We start from the raw sequence: 21,849 nt of genomic DNA, 5'->3' as shown, positions 1-21,849 counted from the left end.
TGCTTCAAAGTTACGAGAGCTCACCACTTTTAGTAAAAGGCTTCATGGGTTTTACACTGATTGTTCTAAACGAGCCTGATAAAGCTTGAATCAGTGTGACTGGATTGCAGACGTTGGGTTAAGAATAAAGAAACAATCTACAGAGCCACAGCAACAGCCTCTGTAGTGTGAGACCTGCAAGTCAGCAGCAGAAGAAAACTGTTCTGTGTCCTGTCCAGTGTGCAGACAGCCATGCTTACACTGATGGCTGAAGAAATGGCCACGGTGTGCGCATGTTCACGCTTCTGTCCTGAACCCACGCTCATTCTTCATAAAGTCTAGCATGTAGGCAGACACTTCTAATGAGCAGAGTACCTGTAAGTATAATAGTTAGAGAAATTCTAACCGACATTAATAAAAATATTCTTAAATATCAAGCCAAAATGTCGGCCACTGTTTCCTGAATACAATTCATTTTTAGAGTGAATGGCCATGTAAAACACTTTTGGTAAAAAAAAAAAAAAAAAAAAAAAAAAAATTATAGCAACAAAATATAATTTCATCTCCATTTCAAGGGTCTCTAGTGTAAATATAATACCAACTTTTCCATAAGCAACCTTTTTCTCCATAAATAAACATTTTTAATACTGAAAGTTGGTAGATTTCTTTCTCTTTTTAACTAGATGAACAAGCTTTGGCAGCAAGTAGAACCTTCTTTGAAAGAACGAAAACAAGATCCTGAACATGTCTGTTTCCGTTTACGTCAAATTCATTCCAGATACAAATGGACGAAACAGTGGCAAAGTCATAATAGCCATGCTCTGGAGTCAGAGAAGGACCTTGTCCCAGGGCCCCAAGTATGCATTTATCAGCTGAGACAAGTCCCCGAGAAAAGGAAGAAGCTACAATGGCAGTGTTTGACAAAGAAGCTGGACCTAGTCTGTGGATTAATGGGAGGAAGTAGGGATAGAAGTTTGGGGGATAGAGTAGGGGGAACAGAGAACAAGTCAGACACTGAGCCAGCAAGGCTCACCTGAAAACAAGGTAAGGACGGCAGCCGGTGAGTAGTGGAACTGGGTGGGAACCAATCCGCTGTCTTAGAGACCCTGCCAAAAAGCTTGGTCCTGGTCTGCACCTCAGCGAAACTGCCAGGAGAGAATTGGCATGAACCATCTTGCTTGACTGTGGTCCCTTGCATGCTACCATCTGGCGGTCCTCTTTGGTGCTTTTGAGTTAATTTTGACTGTGAACCTAATGGGATTTGCAGTCTCCAGGAGAGAAACCTCTGGATGTTCCATAGGAAATTTCTAGGGAGGTTTAATGGAAGAAGGAGGGCCACACTGAGCATGGGTAGTACCACCGCCAATGGCTCAGGCCCTGAGCTAAATAAAGGGGAAAGTAGCTTTGACAGGCGTCCCTGTATCTGCTTCCTGGCTGCAGAGTGAGCAGCTGCCTCGGGTGCCTGCTGCCACACCTTCCCCACCAAGAGGAACTGCGTTTCCTCAAGCTGTTGAACAAAATAAGCCTTTCCTCTCTTAAGTTGCCTCTTGTCAGGTATTTGATCACGATAATGAGAAAAGCCATTGATGTAGCTAAAATTTTTTTGTAGTTTTCAATATACTTGTATTGAATGAAGGCATGGATCCAATCCTAGACACTCTGTCTAGGCAATGGAACAGACATTATATTCCTAGCTCTTCAGGAAGCAGGAGGGCCAAGATTTAAATGTTATCATTGGCTGAAGAACAGAGGTATTCCTTTTCATGGTACCAAGGATTTCACTCTTGTAGTGCTGTCATGGCCACACTATGTATAAAGCTTCCAGCCTTTAAACAGACTTTAAACATCCTCCAAGTAACAGCAGGAAAAGATAGATATTTTGAAAATTTTGTTGAGAGGAAATGAAAATGCCATTCCTTTTTAGTACTCTACGATGACACAGGTTCAGTTTAGAATAGAGAAAGCTAATAAAGGAAACACAACACCCATAACTTGGCACCAGCCAGCATCCAGCTCAGTAGGATTTATCCTTCTTCAGCCTCCATGGTGCACCCTTGCCTTCTGGTTCTCAGCACCGCCAGCAGCTGCATATCTGAAGGGCAGTAGGTCCATCGGTGACCACATGCTGTTCCGTGAATGGAAGAGAAAGTTTCCATGTTATCTGGTCCTTTAATTATTGCCTTTGCAGCCATTCTCTCTGTCCTGTGTGTTTTCGCCTTCTGTGTCATTGTCCATCTTTAAAATGTTTGAGGAAGGCATCTGAGTGCTGGCTCTCAATTACTTCACTAAAACTTTCCTATTTGCATTTCCAGGCTGGATTTCCCTCCATCTTCTTGGACCACTTTTATTGGTATTAAATGAATTACCTGTGCTTATACATATCTATATTTTCTCTCAGGAATTACTTCCCTTCTTGTAGAATCCAGGACCTCACTTTTATAGCATTTATATTAAACTCACAATGTGTAAAATTCTTTGCTCATTTTGAGACAGGGACCCATATGTGCCAGGCTGGTCAGAGCTCTTGATCTTTGGGTCTCTGCCTCCCAAATACTGAGATTACTTGTATGCCCGGATAAAATTTGTTATAAATATTTTCCCAGTTTGTCATTTACTTTTAACTTTTATGAACTTTGTGCATTAGAATTTCTATTGTTAACAGTAGAAGTAAGTGTGAGCTGCAGTCTTCCCAAAGAGTGAGATATTGTCTCAGATAAACAAAGAAACAAGCAAAAAAAATCTTAAGAAAATTACAATCTAAATTAGTTAGTGTGATACTTTGGATAAGGATGGGCCCCATAGGCTCACTTCCTTGGATACTTGATGCTCAGTTTGTAGAACTGTTTGAGAAGGATTAGGAGGTTTGGCCCTTTCAGAGGATGGGTATCACTAGGAACAGGCTTTGAGTGCCAAAAGAATCATACTATTCTCAGGGTACCTTTGTCTGCCTCCTGTTTGGGGATCAAGACGTGAGCTATTGGGCTGGAGAGACGGTTCAGCAGTCAAGAGCTCACTCTGTCCTTAGAGAACATCTGAGTTCAATTCCCAGCATCTATGTCTGACAGCTTACAACTGCTTTTACCTCTAGTTCCAGAGGGAGATGACACATCTGTACTCCAATGGTGCCCACATGCACATACATACTTAAAATGTGTTTTAAAATATTTAAAATAGGGGTTGGAGGGATGGTTCAGCGGTAAAGTGTGCTGACTGCTCTTCTAGAGGTCCCTGAGTTCAATTCCCAGCAACCACATGGTGGCTCACAACCATCTGTAATGTGATCAGATACCCTCTTCTGGTCTGCACATGTACATGCAAGCAAAACGCTCTATACATAATAAATAAATAAATCTTAAAAATATATTTAACATATATCCAGGATACGGGGGAATGATGTAAGCCCTCAGCTGTTCTAGCCAGCATGCTGTTGCTCAACCAGCACAGACTCTAACCTTCTAGAACCACAAGACAATTAAATGGCTTTTTTTGGTTGGCTGGTTGGTTGGTCGGCTGATTGGATGGTTTTGTTTTGTAAGTTGCCTTGGTCATGGTGTTTTGTCACAGCCATAGGAAAATAACTACAATAGTTACTGGATTATGAACTTTTCCAGTGATTATGTATAGGCTGTCCTTACTTAATCTGATTTCAGTCAAAGGCTTACTTTACCTTCTAGAGATGGTCAGATTTCATATTTTCGTGTTCTAATGTCACGGCTTTTATATCAATTTTTATTCCCTCTCAGTTCTTTTTTCATGACATATCAGCTATGGAGTGGGTCTAGTGCTATAAAGTATGTGTGGTGGTGTGAATGTGATCGGCCCCCATAGGTTGGTATGTTTGAAAGCCTGGTCACTATAGAATGGCACTATTTGAAAAGATTAGAAGGTGTGGCCTTGTTTGAGGAAATGTGTCACCTGGGGGTGTGAGATATCCTCTCTCTCCCTCCCTCTCTCTCTCTCTCTCTCTCTCTCTCTCTCTCTCTTTCTCTCTCTCTCTCTCTCTCTCTTTCTCTCTCTCTCTCTCTCTCTCCCTTCTCTCTCTCTCTCTCTCCCTCCTCTCTCTCTCTCTCTCTCTCTCGCTCTCTCTCGCTCTCTCTCTCTCTTCCCTCCTCTCCTCTCTCTCTCTCTCTCTTCTCTCTTCTCTCTCCCTCCTCCCTCTCTCCTCTCTCTCCTCCTCTCCTCTCTCTCTCTCTCTCTCTCTCTCTCTCTCTCTCTCGTCTGTGGATCTAGATATCGAACTCTCAGCTATTTCTCCAGCCCTGCCTCTGCCTGCATGCTGCCATGCATTCATGAAGCCTTGGTTAAGTCCTCAGCCACTGCATAAAGCTTAGTGTGGTGTCACCAGGGAGGTGGACACAGGAGGGTCAGAAAATCGGGGGCATCCTTGCCTACAGAGTGAAGGTGAGGATAGTTTGGGCTACATGACACTCTCTTTCAAGAGCTAAACTAAAAATTGTGCTGCCAAGCAGCAGCAATGATGCTGCTGATTTCCAGAACCAGGAGGTAAGACTCTACTGCTGATGATACCACATGCTCTAGGCAGAAGACCTAAATTGAGCTGGAAGATCCTCTCTGTTACCAGATCCTTAGCATGCAAGATGCTGTGTCTGCAGCTGCAGTAGACTCGTGATCATCAGAGTCATACTCAGCTGTGATCCCTGGCACTCTACTGCCAAGCAGACAAGTAAGACGTGCCCACCGGTGGAGCTGTGACCCCTATGTTTTGAACATAATTAACCAGTTTCTTGTTGGATTTGAGTTGAGGCTTCTCTATAGGAGCAAATTCACATCTAGCATGGTGAAAGCCATAGTAGGGAAGCGGGTGCTATCGCTTTGTTAAGAGGACAGGATATGACTACCAAATTCTCTTGTAAATAGCTGTGTTTATATCCATGCAGTAGTGTGGCTGTCAGCTTTCACCAAAGAAGCTTGTTTTTTGCGGGGGGCCGGGCAGTAGAGACTGCAGACATACAACAGAACTAGGTGCTGAAATAAGTGACTGTTGAATGCTCGCTCCCAATTCAAATAGACATCAACACCCACTCCCAGAAGGCCCAGGAAACATTGTGTGACAGGAGGCACAAAGAACATAAGAGCATGGGGAAGGAATGCCGTGGTAGGAAATGCTAGTTTGGGGAGGGGGGACATTACATGGCCATTGCACTCCTTAGCTGAGAGCAGCAGCTGTGGTTTCCTGTGTAAGGCCTGTACAATGCTAGGACTGTTAACATCCTATCATGAAAATGTGAGGGACTCTGAGATCGCAACACTTCCTGAAGAACTGCAGGCAGCTAAAGGTTGATGGTGGAGGAGGAGGCATTTTCGTCAATAGCATAGTGATTAGTGAGGTGCCTGTGCTCATAGGAGATAAGCCCTCACCTATGCTTCTGTTAGTAACTCGAACAAAGTTTACTGGATCCCATGTACACACAGAGACACACAAGTACAGAGACACACAAGTAAAAGGGGACCCCACTAGGAAGAATAAAGTGGTCAGATGAAGTGGGAAGAGTAAACAGAGAAGGGTATATGAATTAAAATACATTATATATATAGACATAATGATATCTATTGTTTGTATAATATGTATAATTAATATATGTTAATAACTTTAAAAGAAATGGCAAGTTTTAGTGAAAAAAAGGTTTTCAAAAGCAAAGCAAAATATAATTATCAGAGTGAGGAAATTAAATTAAAAGTAAAATGAAGCATGTACACTATCAAAATATTTAAATAGAAACATAATTATGTACAGTTTAACAAGTAATTTTATAGGAATGTCTAAGGATCCACTTTTGAGAGACTAAATTATTTTGTACTGGAAATGGTCTGGAGATGAACTGCTTCTATGAACCACTTACTGGTCACACAACACAAGACTGCTCTGTTAGAGCTTAGAGAGATGCGATTTCCTTTGAAAGGTAACTATTAAAAGTCATCTGTGGCCTTTTGCATGGTGATGACCTCCCTACGAGAACATGCCTCTCACAAAGGACCTCCTTTATCCCTCTCCAGAAGAGAAGAGGAAACACAAGAAAAAACATCTGGTGCAGAGGCTGATTCCTACTTTATGGATGTTAAATGCCCAGGATGTTATAAAGTCACCACGGTCTTTAGCCATGCACAAATGGTAGTCGTATATGTTGGCTGCTCCACAGTTCTCTGTCAGCCTATGGGCGGCAAAGCAAGATTGACAGAAAGATGTTCCTTCAGGAGGAAGCAACACTGAGAGCTTCTGATTCAAGATGAGGGGAACCACCCCAATAAACACTTTGGATTTTTCAAAAAAGTGATCTGTGTTGATGTAGGATATAAGCTAAGAGAGTACTGACTTGCTAACATCTTTACCATTGGAGCGAAATGGTGACAATGGCTGTCATAAAAGGCAGATGTAGTAGGTTATTTTAAGTACTACTTCTCTAAAGAAGATGATGGACCCAAAGTAACAAGGCATCAATGTGGTCATAATGTAGAATTAAGAACACCACCATGGACTCTAGATGAGAGAAGCATGGGAGAATGGCACAGTTGAAGGATCCAGAGGATCCTAGAAACCTACAAGAAGAAAATTATGATAGGCAGATTTGGGCCCAGGGGTCTCGCTCAAACTATGGGACCAGCCAAGGACAATACAGGCCGTAAACTTCAAACCCCTACCCAGATCTAGCCAATGGACAGGACATTCTCCACAGTTGAGCGGAGAGTGGGGTCTGACTTTCACATGTATTCTGGTGCCTCATATTTGACCACGTCCCCTGAATGGGAAGACCTGGTGGCACTCAGAGGAAGGATAGCAGGCTACCAAGAAGAGACTTGATACCCTATGAGCATATACAGGGGGAGGAAGTCCCCTCAGTCACAGTCATAGGGGAGGGGAGTAAGGGGAAAATGGGAGGGAGGGAGGAATGGGAGGATACAAGGGAGGGGATAACCATTGAGATGTAATATGAATAAATTAATAAAATAAAATTTAAAAAAAGAAAAAGAAAAAAGAAAACCACCTTGACACCTGCATCTATGGCAGCCAGAGGGCAGTACAGGCTGGAAAGGCCCAATTATTAAGGCATCCATGAGAACTGCAGAGGAAGCTCACCACACAAATTAACCATACAAAACTCAAGATCCTGACAGAGGACATGGGAACCCCAAAACTCAAAGAAAACATTATTTGATTTTCTAGACCCTCATATTTGGCTGAAACACCTCAGCTGCCAGAAAGACCTGCTCTCCTGCTCTCCGTGGCTAATGGGAACCAACTCCCTTGACACCATATGGAAACCTCACATAAGATGCCACACAAAACAGCAGTTTCTGTCAAGGAAATGCAACTGATCTACTTTATAATTTACAGATGTTGAATTGGGGTCAATTCTAAGCACTGTGTCCCGGAGAAGTATTGTTCCTCTTTTGGAAGAAAAAAAAAAAAAACTTTGTCAAAATCCTGTAGTACCTTCAGATAGCTAAAGATAGAAACTCAGAGTGCATGACCTACAAGGAATCTTTGGGGGTAGACTTGGGAGACACAACAGCTAAGAATGAGAAAGGTGGTTTAGCAGTACAGGGGAACCTTATCACTTGAGTGTAATGTGATGGAAGTCCTAATGTTGTGCTAGAGTAGATTTCTTAAGCTCAATGGAAGCATCTGGAAACAAGAAATAAGGTAGAAATGTGACATGATTGAGAAAAGGGGGCAAGGAAGGCATTGGAAGGAGACATCCCTCACTATATTTCATGCTAAAGACCAAAGCCTCCAAGGAAATCTCAGAAAACAATTAACTAAAGAAATCAAGGAGACGGTGCTAAGTCTCCTCTTTCTGTCTTTGTTGTCATTGGGGTGGGGGCAGGATTTTGCTATGTAGCCTAAGTTTGTCTTAAACTCATAATTGCCCTACTTCGGTCTCCTGAGTGCTGGGCTTACAGGATTGGTTCTCCATGCCCAGAAACATTAGCACTGCTAAGAGACAGCGATCTTTCTAGTCCAAGCATCTTCAGGAGGGCTACTACTGACTGAGGTACTTACACGGTGGCACTACAAACACAGGCTGGTAGAAGAGTAGAAGCCAAGTAATGTGACTTAGATAAAAAACTAGAAACCCTACCTGTCAAGACCTATGGCAAGAGTTTCCAAAGTCATAAGATACTGACTGTGTGTGAGGACAAATAGCCAACATCCACAAAGATGTTCCTTGATTCCCTAATCTTATAAACATCTGATATTCCATAGAAAGAGGAGGGGCTTTGATGTTGTGAGTCCATAGGAATCTTGGTACGTGGAGATTATTCTGGATTCTGTGGTATACCCCCTATAATAATAAGAGAATGAAGGAGACAGACATTAGAGACAGAGACAGTTAAGGCTATAACAACAGGGCAGCAGGGGAGTGGTCTGAAAGTGTGTGCGGCTGCTTCCAAGCAAAGGAAGAGTGTTGTATTAGTCAGGGTTCTCTAGAGTAACAGAATTTGTAGAAAGAATACACACACACACACACACACACACACACATACACACACACATACACACACACACACACACACACAGGATTTATTGGAATGATTTATAGGCTACAGTCCAGCTAATCCAACAATGGGTTAAGATTTTGTCTGATTTGAACTAAACAAAGATTTCTAAAAAGATGAAATGCAAATGCCCAAAAACCACTTTTTTTTTTAATGTTCAGCATCTTTAATCATCTGGAAGCTACAAGTTAAAGCTACTTTGAGATTTCACCTTATGCCAGTCAGAATGGCCAAGTTCAATAAAACAACTGACAACAAATGCTGGTGAGGATGCAGGAAAAGAGAAACACTCATCCATTCATGGCTGGGGAGAGTACAAACTGGTTCAGCCACTATATAAATCAGTGTGGAGGTTTCTCAAAGAGTTGAAACTTGATCTACCAGAAGATCCAGCTATATCATTCTTGGACATATACCCAAAGGATTCTGCATCTTACTACATTGCTGATCCATTTCTAACAGCCAGAAATTGGAAGCATCAAGGCCATCAACAGATGAATGGACAACAAATTACAATGTAATTATGAAACTTACAAAGAAATGGATGAAGTTAGAAAACAAGCCTGACTGTACTATAGAGCAATAGTAATTGAAACAGCATGCCACTGGCACAGCAATAGGCTAGTTGATCAATGGAATCGAATCAAAGACCCAGAAATGAATCCACACACATAGAGTCACTTGATTTTTGACAAAGAAGCCAAATCTATTCAATGGAAAAAGGATAGCATCTTCAACAAATGGTGCTGGTCCAACTGGATGTCTACATGTAAAAAAATGCAATTAGACCCATATTTGTCACCATGCACAAAACTCAAGTCCAAGTGGATTAAAGACCTCAACATAAAAACAGAGACACTAAATCAGCTAGAAGAAAAAGTGGGGAAGAGCCTGGAACACATAGGCACAAGAGACAACTTCCTGAAACAGAACACCAACAGCCTAGGCCTTAAGGTCAACAATTAATAAATGGGCCCTCATAAGGCTGAGAAGCTTCTGTAAGGCAGGAGACACTTTTAAGAGAACAAAGCCACAGACTACAGAATGGGAAAAGATCTTCACCAACCCTTCATCTGACAAAGGTCTGATATCCAAAATATATAGAGAACTCAAGATATTAAACATTACAAAACCAAAAAACCAATTATGGGGCTCAAAACTAAACAGAATTCTTAACAGAAGAATATCAAATGGCTGAGAAACAAAGAAATGCTCAACGTATTTAGTCATCAGAGAAATGCAAATCAAAAGGACTCTAAGATTCCATATTACACCCATCAAAATGGCTAAGATCAAAAATTCAAGTGACACCAGATGCTGGCGAGGATGTGGAGAGAGAGGAACACTCCTTCATTGCTGGTGGGAATGCGAAGTAGTACAACCACTTTGGAAATCTATCTGGTGCTATCTCAGAAAATTGGGAATAGGGCTTCCTCCAGACCCAGCTATTCCACTCCTTGGAATATACCCAAAAGATGTTCCAGCACACACCAAGGACATATGTTCAACCATGTTCATTGCAGCCTTATTTATAATAGCCAGAACCTGGAAACAGCCTAAGTGTCCCTCGGTCAAAGAATGGATAAAGAAACTGTGGTACATTTATGCTATGGAATACTACTCAGCTATAAAAATCAAGAAATTTCTGAAATTTGTGGACAAATGGATGGAACTAGAAATGATCATAATGAGTGAGTTAACCCAGAAGAAGAAAGACTCAAATGGTGTATACTCACTTATATCTGGACACTAGCCCAATGGGGCACGTCCCATGAAAGTCTTCACTTATCATGAAAGTGGGATAGAGGGGAGGACATCCTATTGGAACTTTTGGTGAGAGAACTATGGGAGAATGGGAAAATAGAAGGTCCAGAGGTCCTAGAAACCTACAAGAAGAACATTATGATGGGTGGATTTGGGCCCAGGGGTTCTGCTCAAACTATGGCACCAGCCAAGGACAATATGTGCAATTAACTTTGAACCCCAAACCAGATCTAGCCAATGGACAGGACATTCTCCACAGTTGAGTGGAGAGTGGAGAGTGGAAATTGACTTTCATATGAACTCAGGTGCACCATATTTGACCATGGCCCCTTAATGGGGAGACCTGGTGGCCCTCAGAGGAAGGATAGCAGGCTGCCAAGAAGAGACTTGATACCCTATGAGCATATGCAGGGGAAGGAGGTCCCCTTCAATCACAGTCATAGGGGAGGGGAGTAGGGGGTAAACGGGAGGGAGGGAGGATACAAGGGATGGGATAACAGTTGAGATGTAATATGAAGGAATTAATAAAAAAATATATTGAAAAAAGAAAGAAAACAAGCCTGAGTGGGATAACCCAGATCCCCAAAGACAAATGCTGAATATTTTCTTTTATATGTGGATGGTAGCTTTTAAGCTTTAGTTATGTGTGTTTCAGTACAAATAACCACAGAAATTAGTAGATTGTAAGGGACTAGGGGAGCAGAAGATCTTTCAATTATGGGGAAATAGGGTGTAGTGTTGTAAAGAGATAGAAGAACAGCATGGCACACTAACCCTAAGAGTTCAGTAGTAGCATGCATACATTGGCAGTAACCAACAGCACTCGTCTGGGACTTAAGATCTGCTCAACAAGATGGAAACCATGTCTGGTCCTGGAAATTTCACTACCCAGGGCTAGTGAAGTCATGGAACTTGGAGAAGAATCTACAACCACAACTTTACTAAACCAAAATAGTCACTACCTTCATTTAAATACGTGTCCTTACTCCCATAGAGAAGCGTAGTCCTCACCTTTCATCAAAGAAACTTCAGTCACAGAGAATCACAGCCAATCAAAATCCAGAGTTGTGGAGCCTAGTCCCAGGAGGTACATCTACAAGAGAACTCATTCATCTAAGGCTCGGGTAACATTTTGGAAGAGAGGGCAGAAAGGTTGTATGAGCTGGAGAATTAGGGGTTTTGCTGTGAGATTGTGTCTCCTAGTAATGTCAGAAGCTGCCGTCATAAAGTCTCACCAACATGAGCTGAATAAGGATGACCCAATGGACATGAGGACTGAGGAAAGTCCACGACGGGTAGACCCTGCAAAAACAACTATAGGCAACTAAAGAGTGCTGAGAGCAGAAGAAATAATCTTCCTCAGGGAGAAACACAGCCATTGGTTATCCAATACCAATGGATACTTACAAGTAACACTATACAAACTGAGCAGATAATATTTATGAAGGGGTGTGTGTGTGTGTGCGTGTGTGTACATGCATGTGCGTGTGTGTGTGTACGTGTATGCGTGCATGTGTGTGTGGGGTGTGTGCAACAACAATTAATTTTAAAGAGAGAAAAAATGGGTGTAGGAGAGATTGCATTTGGGAGGAGGAAATGGAAGGGAGAAATGATATAATTATATTATAATCTCTAGGAGAGAACTTTAAAACAGAGATAAATGGGGAAACTGGAAAAGGAAGATTAATGAGGTGTAGATGGAACGGCAAAGTAAAGGGGGTAACACGAGGATGGGGCAACTAACATTGAAGGCCTTTTGAAAAGCCAATGGAAACCCACTACATCCTAAATATACATTATGAAAGGAATTTAAATCCAAAAATATACGCATATATCAAAAGAATTTAATTGGAGTCACCATATAATAGGAGATACAATGCTCCAACTAGACATTTGATACCAACAAGTAAAACCTCCTGTGCCAGAAGGGGGTTGGTTGCATCTTGTTGAGCCAAAGAGATCCCACAGAGCACCACCAACTGCAAACACCACAGATTATTGCCAAAGGTATTGGTTACTTTCCATAATCTTATTGTAAGGCCCTATTGCAGAAGACAGCACTGGCTACGTGACCACACATGGAGAAATGAAATGAACCTGGAGCCCACGCCGAAGCTTCAACTCTAGTGACAATCATTCATTGTGCTGGAAGATACTCTACCTGCTAATTTCACTCAGCCACAAACCTTTGCCCTACAATCTGCCTGCAAGAAAAACTGGTACAACAGTAGCACAGACATCATGGTAGTAAATAATTACTTTTTAATTGGATTTATGGCCATGGGATAGAACCCATCTCTGGCTCTGATAAAATGGCTAAAGAACTCTGCCAAAGAACCCGAGACTAGATAAGTCATGGGTCTAGGGGGAAACCTACTACTATTATTCTGCTAAAAAGAATATAGCAATAAAATGCTATCTAAGGACAGTCTGATATTTCAGCAGATCAGTGCCTCAGCCTTCCTTGGAGAAGCTTCTTCTTGCATTAGATGGTACTTAGGTTGAAGACTCACAGATGGACAACATGTAGAATGTAAAAGACTTTGGAGAACTCAGACCTAAATAGGATGTCTTTAACAAACCTCTCCCCTAAAGGCTTTAGGATCTACAAGAAGAAGAAGGCAGAAAGATTCTCAAAGCCAGAGGTAGTGGAAAACTCCAAGGAAGCAGCATCTTCCAGACACAACAGGACTGATACGAACTCATGGACACTGTAACAGCATGAACAAAACGTGAATCGGTTAAAACTTTTTTCTTTATAAAGAACCTACCCTTGGCTATTTCGTTACAGTATTAGAAAACTAAATAACATGAGTGGATGTGTTTAGGAAATTTCAGAATCCTTGTGATTGCTCCATAAACCTTTTCATTAAATTTCAGAATAGCAGTAGACAGTAAGTTAAAGTTTCTGAAAACATCCCTTCTCCAAAAAAATCAGAAAAATGCCCACGTCCTAGAAGGAACGACAAAGATTTTGTGTCATTCTCAAAGGTGTAGACTACTAGTGGATATAGGAAGAATAGTCTTCACTATGTACCTGAGTAACTTGCTAGTCATACACCTGAAAGTGTCAGATGGATCATAGAAGGTGACCCTCCTCATGCTGCTAATCATCCAGCGAACCCATCAGGAAGGACGATCGGAGATTCACGTTGGCTTGGCATAAGCATTTACATGTACTCAAGATCTTGGCAATAATGTTGAAATTAATGTCTCAATATAGAGTTTTTTAACACTCAGTGCCTCCTATCAAAGGTTAATGGTCCATTCTTCAATTGTCAGTTTAATTGCACCCAAGGAGGAGGAAGAACACGTGTAAAAATAATTAGTATTCACGTGCTGGACAGAGTGGGTGATTACCCCTACAAAAATTCAAGATCTTGACAAGCTGGTGATGACACTGTCAAAGAAATAGGGAGGTCCTTATTCCTTGATCACTTTGCTACTAAGTGAAGCATGTTTATTAGCCCTGGCTAGATGCTGAAAATACATGCCACATTCAGGAGATAAGAGCACTAAGTCACTTATCAGTTGACTCAGGTGGAAATTGGTTTTGAGTAAAAGTTTGCATCAAATTTTAATCATACTTAAAGACATCTCTATCACACAGAGCATATATCAAGCTGACCCTATGTCACTAAAGGATGTTTATAGCTTGAAAATATATGTTATTTTGCACACTCTTGTCACAGAAAAGACCTATAAGCTCTTGCAGCAAATCCGCACCGCCTACATCAAACAGTTTGATCCTGGAGTGGATCCTGGTGTGCTAGTGGGCCTACCAGGATCTGAGCTTACAGCTGAGTGCATGTCAATTTGCACCAGGGACTATTACTTTGATCTGGATCACATATCAAGTCATAAGTTTGAGGAAGAGCGCATAATAACAATTCGGCACATTGTGGGAATAGTACATTCTGGATCAAAATGAGTAAATCCAGAAGCATCGTCAAGTTACAGAAGCAGCTGCTCAGACCCTTACATTACCTAGCTTCATCTGTGCCTCAACTTCACCTGGATAAGAGAGGAAAAGCAAAAGGAAGCACTTGGGCATAGTTTGGGGATGAGGCGACTTGGTACGTCTGCAAGGTGACAAGGGGCCTCTGGTGAACTACACTCTGGCTCAAGGGAAGGTTTCCAAGATATCCTGCACTGTTCACTTTGTTATGAGCCGCATGGGAAAATGGAAGTAGCCTAAGGTAAGACTGCATCAAGATGTGTTGGGAGTACCTGACTGGTCAGGGACCTGTACAAAGCAACACTGAGAGTTGGGACAAGGAGGTGTGAGGAAGTTATAGGGAAGGGCCTGTACATATCAGCATAAAGTGTGTGGCTTTGTGTCTCTCATGAATATCTTCCAGAGTGCCGGTCCAAGTACTGATTAAATAAGCAATGAAGATTACTCACCTGGGGAAAGGCAGCCAGCTTCCCAGACGATGCTTGTGCAGTAGACCCCATAACAGAGTACCTCCCAAGCCAGGATGCAGTGAGACAGAAGAGACGAATACTAAACAGCTGCGCTAATAATTACTTGATAATGAGTGCTAATACTAAAGAAAATGAATATAAGGAACTGCAAGAGTTCACCACAAGCGGATGTTGGTTCAGGCATCAGGGACTGTTTCTTTGAAAGCTGAGTAGGTGATAGTTTGGCAAGGAAGAAAGAGTGCATATGTGATAATCCTAGGTGAGGAAGGAATTTGAGGCAGATGAGCAAATCAGTGTGCCCCCAAATATTCCTTTAAAAGGAGGTTTTCTCTTATGCAGCCATCAAAACTAGGAAATGGAACACTATGTATTTCTCTGGTAAGTTCTGCAATTTTCCGACAGTGTGACCCAATATAGAAAAGGTCCACCTTGGAATCAGGCCTCGGCTATGTTATCATGGTCCTTCATCCTCCTCTAGCCACCGGTGGTTGCTGAAATTTGATTTCGTAATCTTGACACTTTCAATGGCGATAAGCTGGCTATTTTCTACAATCCTTCTCAATTAGGGTTAGATTAATGTTTCCTTTGAGTTGGATTTAAGAGATAGGCATTTTTGGTAGCATCATCTTAGAAGTGATGCAGTCTCTGCGTCCTAGCAAATGCCATATAAGTTCATTTCTATCGTTGCTGGCAATGTGAGCTTTGATCATGCAACTAAGGTGATATTAAAGTCCTCAGTGATAGGGTCAACCTTTTGTCTCTTGAAAAAAAAAAAAAGGAAGACATCACAAATAGTATTTACCAAACATTCGGTGAACTCATTTACTCTATTTATCTTAATAATTTATAGATCCCATTTTGCAAATGTTTAGGTAATTTGTCTTCATTCTTACTTATCTTGATACTGAAATTGCTCCCCTATATGTTGTCTTTAAAAGCTAATTCAAGCAGGCTTCTGTGATGTTTTGTCATGTCTCCATCATTTTCTGAGCACTGTGTGTGTGTGTGTGTGTGTTCTCTTACTTAAAGAATCCTGGCTGCTGTTTGGAAACTTCAAGTCTGATTGGACATGTTCTTGGCTGATGTCATGCTCTGAGAGTGAAAAGACTATGCATAGAAGCACAGCTAGGTGTACTTATCACACTTTTATCTATTTATATGTCATTTATTTATGTGTATTTAAAACTTGAAATTTTTGAATAAAAATCACAAATTTAACCCAACACAATCCCTCATTGATTTCCATATTTTTAACTTGATCTCTGATAGCAATAAACCTCTGACATTTTCTCAAATATTTTTTCATCCACTTTTTGTAACTAATCTGCTCTCCACACACAGGGGCGGCTTCCAGAGCTGAGTTGCTATTGCACCATCCAGGGCCCATGAACATTCACCCACCCCATATTTTGACATCCTACTCCACAGCCTTCCCCAAGGACACTCTGTGCACATTAAGCAGGCCCCAATCCCTCCCATGTACACTACCTTGCCTAGCTTCCTCACCTAATGGAAGAAGAGAAGGAAAAGGGAAGAGAAACAGTCCATAGTAAAGGGCCAAAGAAATATCCCACCAATTAACAGAAGCATGCATACAGTCTCTAGAAATACTAAAATAATTTGTTTCTTCACACGAAAATTGAGATTTGCTTTCAAAAAATTCTACTAGTGAGTGTTATGTAACCCTGATAAGTTAAGAATAATGGTGTAAAACGTGTTGTACAAATATTTATCTACAGTCCTTAAATCTGTTTCAGCATAAAGGACAATGCATTTTTTTGAAGTTTTGTGGTCAAATTTTAAATGCCAATAAAATGTCTGGATAGAGGTCCAAGGAAGATTGAGCACCCCACACATTCACTGTGCAGTGACATCCTGTGAAAAACTACCTTTCAGCTGACAGAGTTCAGAAGTCATCAAAATGAAGAACAAAGTGTTGCTTTCGAGATTGCTCATGACAATTAGTAAAGTTAGGAACAGTAAGAGCATCATTGGTTGACTTCAACAGTACCCAGGCCAGTCTCCAAAAATACTGGAGAATGTTGTACCCTCCAAAGCAAACGACATTACACTTTCCTTTATTGTCATGGATCGGTTTGGTTTAGGTTTGGGTGTTTCTGGAGTTGCCTGTCTATAGTTAGCGTACTTATTTCAGCAGAGCTTAAACTCTAAGAAAAATGCTCCTCTGATCTTTCTGTCAGTCTCTGAAGGCCCAGAACTGTTCCTTACACACTAGCAAATGGGCACGCTTGAAGGAGAGAAACAGGTGAAGGGTGAATTATCACTCTTAATTTTGAACTCTCTTCGGTCCTCTATCTTGTTGAAACACACACACTAGTTTACTCCAGCCGCTGAAATCCTTCGCACAAAGAGCTCCAGTTGGCAGGTTGGATCAAGTCCCTGCTAGCGGAGCGTTTCAACCGCACTGGACCCTGCAAAGACAGGTTCCGGGGAGCTTTCTGCTGTGCCATCTGCCAGAAGACGAAAAGTCCTCCCAAGATAGCAGCCACCTTGAAAATCGAAAGCACCAGCCACTGTTGCGCCCACCCCCCCCCCCACCCCTCACCCACACACACACATCCAGCCCCGCCAACCCCAGGCGAGGCAAAAGAGAGCCGGGAGCTTGGTGGCACTTGGCGCAAGCTGGGGCGTGTCCCGAGCCAAGGAGTTTCTGATTGGCTCTTTGTAGTGAAACACAAGGCTGAGGGCTAAAACGGTGGGAGAGGAGCGGTTTAATAGAGGGAGTGCACACACCCTAACTAAACAGGGCGGGAATGGGTTAGACTGTGGTTTCTGGGCGTTTGCGCAAGAATCCACGCGCCCTGCTAAACCCGGGCCTCCAGAAGCTGCAGTTTCAAAGTGCCTAGAATCACAGAGAACTCAAGGACCTTTAGCACTAATTCTGGCAGCCGCCTGTGGCTCTGCGTTTGTGAGCCCTGCGCTGTGAGTGTTAAAACTGTTTGCATGATCCTTTGAGATAATCTCAGCCCTAGCATGGTATCCTCTAGGTAAAGCTTTTTTGCAGGCTGCGACCCTAACTGGTGCTGAGGAACTCGCTCCAGAGGGCCTGGGGCAATCCCAACTTTGGTATGTCATAACTAGACTGCAGTTCTACTTTCCATTAAAATAATAATAATAATAAAAGACTATCTTAAAAGTCCAAGTACGGGCTGGACCAAGAGACACAAACGTTGTAATATTAGTAAATATGTTTCCAGATGCGAATGGGTTTCACATTGTTCCGATTTTCAGTGAAAGGCCACTTAACACCTCCCAGATTAAATAAATGTATACTGGGTAAGAGCCTTAAGCACACCTATCCTGTCTGTATTTCTATCACATTGCATTTAGAACTGTAATCCAGGCTTGGAGACAATCTCAGAGCAGACTGTTGCGCTGAAGGCTCTAGGCACATCGAGCTTGGCTCGCAGCCTCCAAACCCGAAGCACTTCTAAGCCAGGGCGGCTGGGACACCTACGGAGAGCCTTCCCCCTCCTCCAGGTCCCGCTCCACTAGGCTCCGGGGTGACACCCTCAGGAGTCAAATTACAGCCCCGCAATTAACATATGAATATCCCCGAACTTACTAATGGGGTGGAGGGAAATTTTTTTTTTCAGAGCTGGAGCGTGAGTCTTCTGCACACAGTAACTTTTCTCTGGGTGTAAAAATTCTTTGATTGGCTCCTCGCACGCGCCTGCCCGCCTCCTTCTTTGACTGAGCAGACACGCGACTGGCGCAAGGAGGGGGCTGGGAGGGGAGCCGGGGGAGATACACTGGCGCGTGCCGCTTTTTAAAGGGGCGCAGCGCCTTCAGCAACCGGAGAAGCTTCGTTGCACGCGACCTGGTGTGTGATCTCCGAGTGAGAGGGGGAGGGTGGAGGAGGAGAAAAAAAAAAAAAAAACAGACGTTGCAGAAGAGACCTGGAAGGTTTTTATTGTTGCTGTTTGGGGCTTTTTCCCCTTTCGTTGAACTGGGTTGCCAGCACCTCCTCTAACATTGCAACTCCAAGCCCTCGCATTGCGATGTCCCGCCTGCTGCAAGCAGAAGAGTGGGCTGAGGTGAAAGAGTTGGGGGACCACCATCGCCATCCCCATTCGCACCACCTCTCGCAGCTGCCGCCACAGCCACCTGCTACCCTGCAGACAAGAGACCATCCTGTCTACCCGGCGGAGCTGTCCCTCCTAGACAGCACCGACCCACGCGCCTGGCTGACTCCCACTTTGCAGGGCCTCTGCACGGCACGCGCCGCCCAGTGTCTGCTGCATTCTCCAGAGCTGGGTGCCTCCGAGGCCGCAGCGCCCCGGGACGAGGTTGACGGCCAGGGTGAGCTGGTAAGGAGGAGCGGCTGCGGCAGCCTCAGCAAGAGCCCGGGGCCAGTGAAAGTAAGGGAACAGCTGTGCAAGCTGAAAGGCGGGGTTGTTGTGGACGAACTAGGCTGCAGCCGCCAGCGAGCCCCTTCCAGCAAACAGGTGAATGGGGTGCAGAAGCAGAGGCGGCTGGCAGCAAACGCCAGAGAGAGGCGCAGGATGCACGGGCTGAACCACGCCTTCGACCAGCTGCGCAACGTTATCCCGTCCTTCAACAACGACAAGAAGCTGTCCAAGTATGAGACCCTGCAGATGGCCCAGATCTACATCAACGCCCTATCAGAGTTGCTGCAGACTCCCAGTGTCGGAGAGCAGCCACCGCCGCCAGCGGCCTCCTGCAAAAATGACCACCATCACCTTCGCGCCGCCGCCTCCTATGAAGGGGGTGCGGGAGCCACCTCGGCAGCTGGGGCTCAGCCAGCTCCGGGAGGGGGCCCAAGACCTACCCCGCCCGGGGTTTGCCGGACTCGCTACTCCACCCCAGCTTCCGCCGGGAGTTACTCGGTGCAGCTGGACGCTTTGCACTTCCCAGCTTTCGAGGGCCGGGCCCTAACAGCGATGATGGCACAGAAGGACCTGTCGCCTTCGCTGCCCGGGGGCATTCTGCAGCCAGTACAGGAGGACAGTAGCAAAACGTCTCCCAGGTCCCACAGAAGCGATGGAGAGTTTTCCCCCCACTCTCATTACAGTGATTCTGATGAGGCCAGTTAGGAAGGCAAGGGCTCTCTAAAAACTATGCAACCAAATGCCCTTCCCAGTTCGCGGAATGCCCTGAGGCACACTCCTGCACCCTTTAATTTTTGCTCTGTGGTGACCCTTGTTAACAAGGACGTGACTTCAGATGGCTGCGGCTCTTCCAAACCCCTTTCCTCCTACCTTGTGTTTCCTCTGTACAGTAACGTTATATGTACCCTTTCGTGGCATCTGTTTTAGTCCATGCTGCCAATACGCTGCTAAAATGTCTTATCTGTCTCTAGTCTGGGTTTCCATTATTTTATACCCTGGGCATCCACCCGCCTATGTTGTGCTCACTCACAGGGGAGTTAGTGTTCGAAGTTGTTTCCCCAAACACTTTAAGAGCCGCATTCGGTGCTTTCCAGAACATGGACTACCGAGTTGTTTAATACGGGGGCAGATAATGGTCTCCGTAGAGCAAAAATGCCCAGTGCGTCTATTGGACGCAGAACACGCGCACTTCATCACTGGCCGCTGCACCGCCTCGAAGAAACTCAACTGCCAATTGCGAACCAACTTTTGATTTTACACACAGCCACTCATAATCCTTAAACTCTTTGCAAATGTTTGTTTTTACAAATGAAAAAATTTAAATATATATGTAGTGTCAAAGGCGTTTGGTCAATTTAATTTTGCTTTGTTAACATTAGAAAACGTATTTATTATTGAGTATTTGAATCCATTTCTACTTTTTTGGTTTTTTCTTTCATTTTTTTTTTACATTTTCTACCCGATATCGTTTTATTTTGATTTAGCAAATCCAGATGCCATTGTTTTATGTATGCTCTTTTCCAAATGATAAAATAAACTAGAAAAAATACCTTTGAGTTGTTACGCATTTTATTCCAGTAACACATTAAATATAATTTGTAAGTGATCTTGTAGAAATTATGAGATTTGTTGTTTTTGAAAAAAGTTGCAAACTCCAGACCTTCAAGTAGCCTTGGATATAGCAATGAATTGTGAGGTCAATTGTACCACCAGATTTGTAGCATAGTTTGCCTCTGGGTAACCAGGATCTTTCAGCATCCTTACTCCTGGAGTCAACAGTCTCCAGGAGAAGCCATTGCCTTTGGTCTCCAAGGCTCTGGTCTGTGCTGGTTAGTATCATTGAGATTACTTATTTACACACACAAAAATAAGCTGAAAACTTTTCAGGTACACAGACAACTCACGATTTCTGGGGCGGGGGGGGCGATTGGGAGACAATGAAAAAGAACTTGAGTGGGAAGATAGGTTGGCAATCATTGACTCAGCAATTAGAAGCTAGAAGCATGACAGTTGCTTTAGAATTGCTGACCTCTAACGAAGTTTTTCTTCTTCAAATTCACTTTTTCTAACACAGAGCTGATTTTTTTTTTTTTTTTTTTTTTTTTTTTGCCTTTATTTTTCCCTGGAATAAGCCAATCAACTACATTCTAAAGTCAGCTGACAAAACTTAACTGAGCTATGACACTCATCCCAGGTGCCCATATGGAGTAAGAGTCTAATTCTAGGGGGGAGGGGAAGGGGTTTTCAGATCACAGATCTTAGGAAAACTAATGCAGAGTATGTAGAAAGTAGAATTGGGAACTTTTTTTTTTTTTTTTTTTTTTACAATGAATTTGTTTGGCTAAGTTCAATGCAGCATCATCCAGAATACTCTGCCAGATAAACATCTCTGAATTTGAGAGATGGGCTATAAGCAAATTTATTGTCCTTCTTGGCATAACAAACTGAGGGGACCCCACAAAATAGGGGAGGTTAGCTTGCTGGTTCCTGTATCCTACTCCTCATCGACTTGGTACAAGGAGAGCTTCACAGCCTGCAGCTATAGGAAAAGCACTGTACCCAGGAAGCGCAGGTTCTCCTCCACTGTGAAAGAATTGCAGACTTCTCTGCTGACCACTTAAGATTTCATGACTTTCAGCTGAAGTCTGGCCAAAGAAGTTGATCGCTTCTGCCAGCCAGTTTTCTGGGAGAAGTGCAGGGTGGTAGCTAGAGACACTTTCCAGGGACAGGAATTTGAGGCACCTGCCCTTAGATAACCTTTTGCACCTAAGATAAGCACCAGGAATCT

General features: G+C 43.2%; 1 protein-coding gene and 1 pseudogene across 1 annotated transcript; both read left to right on the top strand.

Annotated features, from left to right (window-relative positions):
* Positions 1 to 5,957: 5,957 nt before the first annotated feature.
* LOC127194290 (40S ribosomal protein S27-like) lies at positions 5,958 to 6,208 on the top strand (annotated as a pseudogene).
* A 12,502-nt stretch (positions 6,209 to 18,710) lies between these two features.
* Positions 18,711 to 19,766, top strand: Atoh1 (atonal bHLH transcription factor 1). Its single transcript, XM_051151596.1, has one exon. The coding sequence runs from the start codon at positions 18,711 to 18,713 to the stop codon at positions 19,764 to 19,766; it is 1,056 nt and encodes a 351-aa protein (XP_051007553.1).
* The last annotated feature ends 2,083 nt before the right edge of the window (positions 19,767 to 21,849 follow it).

This window comes from Acomys russatus, chromosome 10 (assembly GCF_903995435.1).
Source record: "Acomys russatus chromosome 10, mAcoRus1.1, whole genome shotgun sequence".
Classification (NCBI taxonomy): domain Eukaryota; kingdom Metazoa; phylum Chordata; class Mammalia; order Rodentia; family Muridae; genus Acomys; species Acomys russatus.
Note: the sequence above shows the minus strand (reverse complement) of the source record. Positions and strands in the feature narration are given on the sequence as shown.

What these genes read in the sequence shown, in the direction of transcription:
- Atoh1 (XM_051151596.1), top strand. Translation starts at nt 18,711, where the DNA reads ATGTCCCGCCTGCTGCAAGCAGAAGAGTGGGCTGAGGTGAAAGAGTTG.